The sequence below is a fragment of the Epinephelus moara genome, chromosome 21 (genome assembly GCF_006386435.1).
Source record: "Epinephelus moara isolate mb chromosome 21, YSFRI_EMoa_1.0, whole genome shotgun sequence".
NCBI classification, from domain to species: Eukaryota; Metazoa; Chordata; class Actinopteri; order Perciformes; family Serranidae; genus Epinephelus; species Epinephelus moara.
Genome location: NC_065526.1, coordinates 39,825,678 through 39,838,159, shown reverse-complemented (window position 1 = coordinate 39,838,159; position 12,482 = coordinate 39,825,678). Strand labels below are relative to the sequence as shown.

The following is a 12,482-nucleotide window of genomic DNA, read 5'->3' as shown; positions in this document are numbered from 1 at the left end:
AATTTAGAGTTATCAATTAACCTAGTCCCCAATCTGCATGTCTTTGGACTGTGGGAGGAAGCCGGAGTGCCCGGAGAGAACCCACACTGACACGGGGAGAACATGCAAACTCCGCACAGAAGGGCTCCCACACCCGGGATCGAACCGGCAACCCTCTTGCTGTGAGGCGACAGTGCTAACCACCACACCACCGTGCCGCCCCACTGGTGTTACAGAGGGTGATAATTTTGTAGCACAGGCCAGAAAGTTTGTAGCACCTGTCACAATAACAAATTTTGCTGGGCAATTAATTACTTCAGAAGATATTGCGATAAGTGATATTGTGCTTTTAAGATGGTTTTTAGACCATTTTTTAAACTTATATAGGCCTAATGATAATAAAGGCATAATGACACAAGACCACCCTTTTAAAGAGAAATAAACATTTATTTAACAAGAATATTTACGAATGCAAAAAAAGAAAATTTAAATATCCGAAATAACAGGTAAAAATAGCAAAATAAATAAATAAAGACCTTATAAACACAAAAAAAAAAAAACATCGACTATCAGTCTGTCACTCTCAGGTGTGCAGTTAAGTTGGTCATATTCACTCTTTTTGTTCAGATGGTTTTAGAACAAACCCGGCATACCGGCTCGTCCAAATTACTGGGCTCCCCTCTGTCATTTGGTTTAAATCCAAAATACTCCCACATAGGGGCCGTGGCATTTGGTTTAGGAACAAGTTCCATGTCTTTCTCTTACACTCAACTCTCTGTTTTTTTCTCCGCCTTGTCTCCCCCTCACAAAGATGTGATCTGTGTATGTGTAGCCCATAGCCCTGCCTCCCCCACAGAGACATAGAGACTCGATGACAAGAGCTTTCCCTTTGTTTATTACGCTAATGAACCAACTCACCTGACTGCCAGACAATGCATGGCAGTGAACGCTCTTGTCGTCTAGTGAAAAAAACGAGAAAAAAACAGACCACACACACAAGCGGCTCGCAAGCAGTCTGTTGCACACATGCTACTAGGCAAATAAATTTATCGCGCAAACATTTTTTTCCATCGCACGTGCGACATATATGTCACACTGTACAGCCCTATATAGTAATTTGCCAAAATTATATAGAAAAATGGGTTCATTTGTCTCTGTACGATGTGTAATTCAAAAAATATGTCAATTCTCGATTTTCTTCAGAAATGCGAAATTGCTGCAAAAATGGCCGTCTAGGTTGGTGGAAATAGCTCTGGAACATACCATACCATACCATACCATACCATCTTTATTTATTAAGCACTTTAAATAAATATCACAGTTTGGCCAAAGTGCTGTACAAAAGCACTAAAAAAAATATAACGCATAAAAACAACAGGTTATACAGGACACAAACAAACAGCAATGCAATGCAGAACAATACAATCAGTATGCTAACATCTCATATTGTGTCAAAGGCCAAGGAGAAAAAGGTGCGTTATTAGCCTTGATTTAAAAACAGGCAGTGAAGGGGCCTGCCTGATGTGAATGGGCAACTCGTTCCAAAGTTTAGGAGCTGCGACTGCAGAAGCCCGATCCCCTCTGAGTTTCAGCCTTGTTTTGGGAACGACAAGGAACAGCTGATCAGCAGACCAGAAAGACCGAGTAGGCTCATAGGGCTGAAGCAGGTCATAGAGGTAGGGTGGAGCAAGGCCATTGAGGGATTTAAAAGCAAAGAGGAGAGTTTTAAAAATGATTCGATAGTGCACAGGGAGCCAGTGGAGGGAGGCTAAAATGGGGGAAGACCACGGGGCAGACCCAGGACCAGGTGGAGAGATTATATCCCCACACTGGCCTGGGAATGCCACGGGATCCCCTGGTCAGAGCTGGACGATGTGGCCTGGGAAAGGGAAGTTTGGGGCTCCCTGCTGGAGCTGCTGCCCCCACGACCCAACCGCAGATAAGCAGTTGAAGATGGATGGATGGATGGATGGATGTATAGATGGACTATTACAAGATGTGTAATATCACATATGTATCAAGCATCATATGAGAGATAGTTGGGTTATATTTATATTCATTCATTTAATTAGTATTTCTTTCTTTCTTTCTTTCTTTCTTTCTTTCTCTCTTTCTCTATCTACATAAGCCAGCAGTGCATTTTTAACAGTATGTTCCAGTGCTATTTCCACCAACCTAGACGAGTTATTATAAGTAAATTTGTATCATACATATAAATTTAGATATAATATAGAGGTTATGACCTATATGAATAATATATTGGCTATACATATACATATATGTATTACCTTTATATTATACATAGTATATATATATATATATATATATATATATAAACTACATATGTATAGTAATATAATATACAGATTTTTTTTATATTTTCCAGGTTGTGATGTATATAACTTGTTAGAATCTTGATAATAACACTTTATACCAATTATACCAATCACTTTCTCATGCCAAAATTATATGGAAAAATTGGTTCATTTGTCTTTGCGATGTGTAATTCAAAAGATATGTAAATTCTCAATTTTCATCTGAAATGCGAAATTGCCGCAAAAATGGCCACCAAACGGTATCATGGGACAATATTTGGAGCGGGGAACATCAAAATTTGTTAAGTAGACACCCTAAGGATTCCAAAAATGTATGGTAGATAAATATATCCATGGGGTGCATGGGAACCATACTTTCCTACTAGACTAGTCACACCAGAACAGATAGGCTCAATGCACAAATTCAGATTGGGCCTGCATTCAGTTTTGCAACATATTCTTTCAAACTTCTAGCTGCAAAAGTATGCACACTCTAAAAAATGTTATATGTTTTAATTTTTAATGTAATCAAATACATCTTGTAAAAAAATGTTATCAAAAGTATATCACATGAAGAACTAATGATGTGAATAACTACACACTTCATAGCTACATTCTTAACTTCCTTTAAATATCCATTGGCATTCTATATTATGCATTTGTATGTATTAATTAATTGACAGCTCCTTGCTAGATTGAATGGTTTTGTTATTTTAACTACATTGCTCGTTGTGCCTTTACTTATGTGGGGCATTTTATTTCATCTGCTTTTAAAGTGGTTGCTGTGTTCTTTCACAATCAAATGGTAAGCTTAAAGGGATAGTTCGGGTTTTTTGAAGTGGGGTTGTATGAGGTATTGATTGATTGATTGACTTCTTTATTGATAATGAACACGTATCCATACATACACAGGCCCACCATTATCAAAAGGATACAAAACACAATAAAGCTGGAAGCTTATTTCCATTGTGATCCTTAGGGTGATTGAGTGTTGAGCGTACTGATGGGTGAAATGTTTGGATACGTGAGAGTGAGTAAAGGTAAGGGTGAATTTCAACGTTGCACCTGTCGACACTGTGGAAAAAGCATGTGTGCCTTCCACGCAGGGGCAGGAGAACACGAGGACATACATACAATACAATACAATACAATACAATACAATACAAGACAGTACATGTTCGACACAATAAAAAACGCAAGCGAGCCTTAAGAACTACCGTTAAAATACATTAAGAAACAAAATACAGTGCAATTAAAACCCCCAAAGGATACAATAGTTTAAAAATTAAGTTTAGAACTATTTTAAATACAATTGACCCATATAAAATAAGTTAAATGCCCCCTTTAATATTATAAAATAAAAATAAAATATTGTAAAATAACTGAGGACTAATTAAACCCATTCTCTACTTCTCCTGATCCAGTTCTTTACGGAGGATTTGAAGGAGTTGTAAGAGTTGATGGATTTGATAGCAGCTGGTAACCTGTTCCACAACACTGCTGCTGAATATAAGAATGAATTTTGACCTGTGGCTCTTTTACATTTAGCTGGTACTGTGTCTGTTGCACTCCCTCTCTCTGGAGTGCCCGTGTACCGTTCTGACCAAAGTAAAATAATTTAAAAGATACTTTGGAACCATATTACTTACTATTTTGTGGACCCTTAGTCAGTGTATTACCTGCAGCAGATGGCACTCGGCACTCTCCCAGTTTGCAGAAGCAGAGGGGAGTGCAGGGACAGAAGCAAAGCAATACATTGCTGGGGATGGGGACACCAAAACAGCAACAAAATATATTTTAGTCACCTAAAAGAAGTCCCACCTCAAAAGAATACACCAGTTTACCTGTACACTATATTTGGAATATTTTCAGTTTGCTTCACCTGGTGGGAAAACAGCCGTTTCTTTTGACACTAACCATAGAACTCCTGTATTCCTATGCCTAAAGTGTATCTTATGAGCAGGTGAAGAGCTGAAAATATTCCAAAGATAGCGTACAATTAAGTGCAACACACACTGTCACTATACGCCGCGCGTCAAAACACCCGCCTCCATTATATTCTATGAACAAACCCACACCTGCGCCGGCCAACGCGCCGCGCCGCCCTGCTTCAGCCCACTGCTCTATTTCCAGCACGGCCGGCGCTGCAAGAAAAGCCTTTTATGTACGTCTTGGCCGCCGTAGTTTCATTTGCAGCTTTCAAAAGGGGTATCTGGATGCTTAACGTTATTAAGTTTTTCAAATTTTTAATAAGACGATTTTGATAAGAAACTCATCAGTGAAATCCAAGTTGTTGTTGCATCAAAGTTTTTCCTCTTCTTCTTCCGTTACTAGCATTTGGCAACTGTTGGCAACTAGTGTAGGTACAGCCACCTAGCGGGCTGGAGTGGGAAATACACTTTAGTGTCGACGGTGCAGCCGCCGGCGGCAGTGTGTGTTGCACTTTACAGTTCTACAAACTGGGAGAGTGCTGAGCGCTGTCTACTGCAGGTACACTGACTAGGCATAAGTAAAGCTCCACTTCAAAAAACCTGACCTATCCCTTCAATGCAGATAACTACACTGCCTGGCCAAAAAAAAAGTCACCACCAAAAAAAAAGGTCATACACTCTAATATTTCGTTGGACCGCCTTTAGCTTTGATTACGGCACGCATTCGCTGTGGCATTATTTCGATAAGCTTCTGCAATGTCACAAGATTTATTTCCATCCAGTGTTGCATTAATTTTTCACCAAGATCTTGCAATGATGATGGTAGAGTCTGACCACTGCGCAAAGCCTTCTCCAGCACATCCCAAAGATTCTCAATGGGGTTAAGGTCTGGACTGTGTGGTGGCCAATCCATGTGTGAAAATGATGTCTCATGCTCCCTGAACCAGTCTTTCACAATTTGAGCCCGATGAATCCTGGCATTGTCATCTTGGAATATGCCCGTGCCATCAGGGAAGAAAAAATCCATTGATGGAATAACCTGGTCATTCAGTATATTCAGGTAGTCAGCTGACCTCATTCTTTGAGCACATACTGTTGCTGGACCTAGACCTGACCAACTGCAGCAACCCCAGATCATAACACTGCCCCCACAGGCTTCTACAGTAGGCACTAGGCATGATGGGTGCATCACTTCATCTGCCTCTCTTCTTACCATGATGCGCCCATCACTCTGGAACAGGGTAAATCTGGACCACATGACCTTCTTCCATTGCTCCAGAGTCCAATCTTTATGCTCCCTAGCAAATTGAAGCCTTTTTTCCCGGTTAGCCTCACTGATTAGTGGTTTTCTTAAGGCTACACAGCTGTTCAGTCCCAATCCCTTGAGTTCCCTTCGCATTGTGCGTGTGGAAATGCTCTTACTTTCACTATTAAACATAGCCCTGAGTTCTACTGTTGTTTTTCTTCGATTTGATCTCACCAAACGTTTAAGTGATCGCCGATCACGATCATTGAGGATTCTTTTCCGGCCACATTTCTTCCTCGAAGACGATGGGTCCCCACTATCCTTCCAGTTTTTAATAATGCGTTGGACAGTTCTTAACCCAATTTTAGTAGTTTCTGCAATCTCCTTAGATGTTTCCTCTGCTTGATGCATGCCAATGATTTGACCCTTCTCAAACAGACTAACATCTTTTCCACGACCACGGGATGTGTCTTTCGACATGGTTGTTTAGGAAATGAGAAACAACTCATTGCACCAGTTGGGGTTAAATAACTTGTTGCCAGCTGAAAGATAATCGCCCATGCAGTAATTATCCAATAGGAGGCTCGTACCTATTTGCTTAGTTAAATCCAGGTGGCGACTTTTTTTTTGGCCAGGTAGTGTATTTTGATACCAAAATCCAATTGATTAAGCATGTTTTATATTATTATTACAGTTGTTTGTAGCAACCCCAGTAGAAACAAGAATGTGAGCCTTGACTGATGTTTTCAAGGTGTTTAAAAATTAGTGAGTTGTTACCCCCCAGGTCCTCTTTATTAGGACTAACGTTGTTCCTGTTGGGCCCATTTTTGGGCCCTATGATCCTAACCCATACCACGTAAAAGTAAAAATATGTATTACAATTTTTTTTTTATATTTGCTTAATTTTATTTGTTTTCTGATGTGTAATGTGTTATTTCATCAATATATTTATAAATTAACCCTTTCATGACTTGTTTAATGATGGAGCGCTAATATCTTCATAAAAAAATGTTGAAAAATTGCAATAAATCAAAAATAATAATCTGATTTACTCCTACTATTATTGGAACAGGCATATGCCTGCCTTTGAACAGTGTCCACACTGATTTGTTTGCATAAAGTTTGCTGAAGGGTTTTTTTCATTATATATGGGCATGCGCAGTCAATTTTAGGTGGCGCGTCAGCGAAATGGCCTGATCACGTGACTTTCTGTGTCAAGCTGAACTGTCATTGGGCCAAGAGGGGATTTCAAAGATCATTATACTTTTTATTTGACCTTGATCGACCGAGGGGAAGCAGTGTAATCTGATATTTTAGATCAGAGTTTTGAAAAAAGCGTCAAATCTTTCAGCGGTCTCCCTCGTGCATCTTAGCGGGGAAGCGAGGCAGCATTATCAGGGAGCGCTGTGGGAGCACCCGCTGAGAGAACCGGGATGGATCTCCGGGTCTGAAACTACCGTGATTTGTTTTAGTTTTACAGCTGCTGCTTGCAAATGAAGATAATAGTTAGATCAGAGTTTTGAAAAAAAAAAACTTAATTTTTTTCAGCGGTCTCCCTCGCGCATCTTCGTGGGGAAGCGAGGCGGTATTCCCCGCAAGCGCTCTGGGAGGCTCCGCTGATAGAACTGGGCTGGATCTCCGGGTCTGGAGCTGCTGCGACAAGTTTTAGTTTTACAGCTGCTGCTTGCAAATAAAGATAATATGTCAACTCCCTTCAAGTCACACATGTATATGTCGCATACACGTACCCCCTCACACACACATGAACGCGCCCCGCGGTCACGCGCGCCCACTTATTGCAATGCAATATTTTAGGACTACATTAAAGGAAATTTGGTAATTTTGATCAAATGTGCAAGCTGGTGATATTCAGACAACATAACTTCACAATTAGCTGTTAGTATATTTGAATGCACATAGGAACTTTACCCTAATCATGAATTCAAGCAAATGATTTGCACACAGGACCAGTTTCCTCCTCTTGTCTCTGGCCAGGTAGGGGCCAACGGTGCATGGGGGGAGCAGCCTGTCACTGCCTGTTTTTTTGCAAAGGTGCTACAATGTTATTCCTGAATGAATTTTCAAAAATTGCTCAGAAACCTATATTTTGACTTTCCCTGTTGTGAATTAAGCCATGAAAATAGAAAAATCATCTTCCTGGGAAAAAATAACCACCAGGTACAAATGTGTGTTTTTTGCATTTATAATGGGTTTCAATAGGGCCCATCTTTGGCCATAACAGGAAAACAGGGCCCAAAGTTGTATACAGCGCATTTTAAGGTGTAGACAGGAGATCTTCCATGAGCATGATGTACCCTGGAAAAGTGACCTCTGTGCAACCTATGAACTTTATAGCATGAGCCCATTTATGGGCCAACAGGACCAGATAACTTTATTTTGTAACTATCAGTATGGGGCTGGCTAACAGGAGGTTTGAAAACTGTTCTTATCCTGTTTTTACGTACAAAATACAACCTGTTCTGTTTTTGACTATGGTGTATTTTGAAAAAGACCAATGAACCATTCAAGTTCGTACAAAATTTTGATGTCGTCTGTGTTACATTCTTTACACTTGAACATTTCTAATGACACCACCCATAGTTATTTTACACCTCAATTTCCAGTGTTGTAAATGTGTTGTGATTTGTTATGGAAGACACAATTCTTTATCAAACATTGGATTGTTTTAATTTTTTCCACCGTTATTAAAACAGAGGCTCAGGAAACATAAGGAGCATTGATGATACAACCATCATAATGATATACTATACAGTAGCCTACTTGGTCTTCTTGTCTAATTGATCATAACATTAGATTAATGATGTCATTGCCAGTCTGTGTGGTTGCTGTCCAGGGTGCTATTGTCCTTGTTAGAGAGGGATACATTTTTTGTGTTACCATTTAGGTGATGCCAATAAGAGGTCAGTTTACTTTTGTTTGAACTTTACCCTAAAGCAAAATACCAAAAACATATAACAACATATTTTGGTTTAAACAAAGACACAAGATAAACACACAAATATGAAAAGTAATATGTACATTATGCTGTAAAAATATGTACTAAAGTACCGAATGTACAACATGATTTGTATGCTTTTGTCCATTTAATTTGCCTCAAATAGGGGCCCCGGTGGCTTAGTGGTAGAGCAGGCGCCCCATGTACAAGGCTGTTGCCGCAGCGGCCTGGGTTCGACTCCGGCCTGTGGCCCCTTGCTGCATGTCACTCCCTCTCTCTCTCCCCCCTTCACGCTTGTCTGTCCTATACATTAAAAAAAATAATATTATATATTATATAATAAATATAAAATATATTTAAAAAAAAAAAAAAACGTGTCCCTCAAATGAAAATATAAATCAAGTGCCTGGGACATGGTAGATAGGAACTCCAAGCTTGACTCCTCCATTATTATTGTGCACAAATCAAACACATCCACGTCACATGGGACTGAACTTAAAAATGTGCAGCTGTCTTTACATGTGGTCACATTTTAAGTCAGTGGAACAAGATAGTCTTCTGCACCCCAAAGGTGAGGGGCCATGTACATGACATCAGGTATCCCACTGGGCACATTGGTGTTCTTGAAGGGCCTTATACGGTGAGCATTCCAAACACTCCGGATGTCATTTAATACCGCCTGAAACAAGAACGATTAAAACATAGCTGACATACAGTGCATTTTTAAACAGTGATTATAATAAGTGAAATATAGTCCTCTTTATTCTCTACCTTTGCAGTGGGTAAGAAAAACAAAAGTTTGTGTTAAGCAAATAAAAGTAAAGTGCATTGTTATGTGTCTTATTTTCACAACAGTCTAAAGAATCAATACATCGCACACATTAAATAAACATAAACTCACAGTGGCTTAAATCTCTAAGATTACATGACGGTAATGCAGAGTTGATGATGCAGTTTCAGGGTTTCTTGCTGTGATCATAATATAGGCAATTTACCTTAATGATTGGCATGAAACAGAACTGTGACAGAGCTTTGTCAACGAAATCTTCAATTCTCCTAGAAGCGTGATCCAGGGTTTGATTCCTTCTTTTCTCATCACTCCCCACCAGCTCTCAATTCTCTACTTGTCCCTGTGATGTAGCTTCTCTCCGCTTCTCTGTCATCCACGTCAATAAACCGCTGAATGTCTCTGACCACCACATTCTCAGTACCCATGTCAGTTCGTACAAGTCTGGAACAGCCCCCACAGCGCTCCACTGCTTCCACAAAGTACCCCCTGATAACTTTTCGGGTCGCTGTTAGTGAGGGTTAGTGATATTGCGTGAGAACCCATCGATTCAGCCATTAATGTATATCCCATATGGCTTCAGTTTGTCATATGAGTCTATGTGCCACACAAGTAAGGTCCCTGAGCAAAATATTGCCTCCTTCTGAGACGTCTGGTCTGGCGCACTTGGGAACCAATGGGTCCAGTAGAGTGAGGAGGATCCTGACGCCTTCTTTTGTGATAGAAATACCGTGTTGTTTACACTTTGTATACATCCACCGGTAACCATGATCCTTTCCAGAGCCTTGCAGTTGGTCAACAATGAAATCTATCCCGGCGTCCAAGTCGTACCTCTGCCAGTAAAGCAACCTGGCTCTCAATAGTCTATTTAAATGCCTCTCGGTAATAATGATTCCTTGCAATGCCAGGCTTTTCAGAATGTCTTTGTAGCTCATCCCCAGCCTAAACTAAAACTCAATCATACTATCCCTGTCCATCGTGTAGCTTTAACCCCTCTTCCTCTACCTTACCGTTTCTAGGGAAGGTGCGCTCAATTTGCTTACCCAGTTGTCCAAGAATTATATTAATATTATTAATTAGTATTTCGTGTGCACATTATACCTATTTTGTGGCCATAAATTAGTATTTCGTGCGCATGTTATATCTATATTGTGGCCACAATTTAATGTTTTTTTTCCCCATGTAATGTCTGGGGCTCCGTACTAATCTGCCTTTAAAAAAATAATCCACTGAAAGCCATGCAAGAAATATGAACAATATAGAGAAATATACAATCACCTATACAATATACATTTTTTTATCTTAATTTCCCAGGTTTCTATTTGTCTGGTCAAACCCTGTCTGTATGTACCAATGCAAAATATCTAGGCCACATCATCAGTGATAAGATGGAGGATGATGCTGACATGCTTAGACAGAGAAGAATGCTATATGTCCAAGCCAATATGTTAGTGCGAAAATTTCACTACTGCTCTGGTGAAGTGAAGGTGAACTTGTTTAGAGCTTACTGCACCCCTATGTACACGGCCCCCTTAGGGTGAGGTATAAGAAAGAGAGCTTACGTAAACTCCAGGTTGCATATATTGACTGTCTCAGAATCCTGCTCAAGCAGCCCAGGGGTAGTAGTGCCAGCAAGCTTTTTTGTGATTTAGGGATAAACACCTTCCAGGCCATCCTGAGAAGACTGATGTTTAAGTTTATATGTAGACTGCAGGGGTCCCAGAATAATCTTATTATACAGTTGACCAACCCTAGGTGTAGTTCTGTTAGATACCAATCCTATATGTGGAAACACTGGTATTTGTGCCTTTTATAAAATGTGTATAAGCACTTTTTAAATTGCATTTTTTTGCTGCTCTTATTTATTAGATGCCTTTTACTGAATATGCACAAGTACTTTTTTAATATATGATACAGGTGATATAATGCCTTTTTACTGTATTTTTCTTTTATTTACTGTATGTGATTGTATGTTTATTTGGACGTTGCAATAAAGTTTGATTGATTGATTGATTGATTGAATACAATTTTAAAATGTTGCTTTCAAGAGAATGAGACAGATGAAGTCAGAGTGACCTTTGACCACCAAATCAGCCTTCAGCCTTCAGAGCTGGTAACAGGGAGGAGGTGAGAACAATACAGGGGGAACTGAAGATGAAGATCAGGGAGGCTAAGGAGAGGTACAGGAGGAAGCTAGAGTGGAAACTCCAGCAGAACAATATGAGAGCAGTCTGGAGTGGAATGAGGACCATCACTGGCTTCAGGACCAACAACAACAGAGGAGTTGAAGGCAGCATGGACAGGGCCAATGAACTGAATCTGTTTTTTAACAGATTTGACACTGCTGGCCCTGCCCATCCCCCCCCTGACTCTTCTGCTGTCTGTCTTGGTCAACCATCTCCCACTCCGCCCTCCTCCCCCACTCCTCCCTCTCACACCTCAACACCCTCCTGCTTGACCCCCCCTCCTCCTCCTCCTCACACCTCCTCTCCCCGTGGTCAGACTGACTGCTCTCTCCATCATGAGGACTACACCCCTCCCCCACGTGTCATCACCTCCACAATGTGCTTCACTGCTGACCATGTGAGAAGACAGCTGATGAGACTCCACTCAAATAAGGCTGCAGGCCCTGATGGTGTCAGCCCCAGGGTGCTCAAAGCCTGTGCCCCCCAGCTATGTGGAGTACTTCAGCATGTCTTCAACATGAGCCTGAGTCTCCAGAGGGTCCCCTTGCTGTGGAAGACATCCTGCCTCGTTCCTGTGCCAAAGACGTCGCGTCCCAGTGGCTCCAAGGACTACAGACCCGTGGCATTGACCTCCCACATCATGAAGACCCTGGAGAGACTCGTCTTGGAGCAGCTCCGGCCCATGGTCAAGCCACTTTTGGACCCCCTCCAGTTCGCCTATCAGCCCCGACTTGGAGTTGAGGACGCCATCATCTACCTGCTCAACCGTGTCTACGCCCATTTGGATAAGCCGGCGAGCACTGTGAGGGTCATGTTTTTTGACTTCTCTAGTGCGTTCAACACCATCCGTCCAGCTCTACTGGGTGACAAGCTGACAGCAATGCAGGTGGATGCCCCCCTGGTGTCCTGGATTGTAGACTACTTGACTGGCAGACCACAGTATGTGCGCTTGCAACACTGTGTGTCAGACAGAGTGGTCAGCAATACCGGGGCCCCGCAGGGGACTGTCCTCTCTCCCTTCCTCTTCACCCTCTACACCACGGACTTCAGCTATTGCACTGAGACCTGCCATCTTCAGAAGT

The 12,482-nt window shown here is 41.2% G+C and overlaps 1 protein-coding gene across 6 annotated transcripts in view; it reads right to left on the bottom strand.

The window, feature by feature from the left end:
- LOC126408969 (cadherin-12-like) overlaps nt 1-12,482 on the bottom strand; it is a 172,830-nt gene that overhangs the window by 9,582 nt on the left and 150,766 nt on the right. The window contains exon 11 of one of the 6 annotated variants that reach the window (XM_050074796.1): nt 8,240-8,730. The exons of 4 other annotated variants lie outside the window; for them this stretch is intronic. In XM_050074796.1, coding sequence (XP_049930753.1) covers nt 8,576-8,730 — 155 coding nt within the window. In that variant the 3' untranslated portion in view covers nt 8,240-8,575. Of the gene's footprint in view, nt 1-8,239; nt 8,731-8,882; nt 9,107-12,482 lie in introns of those variants that run through there. One more of the 6 variants, XM_050074798.1, reaches the window with a different exon arrangement.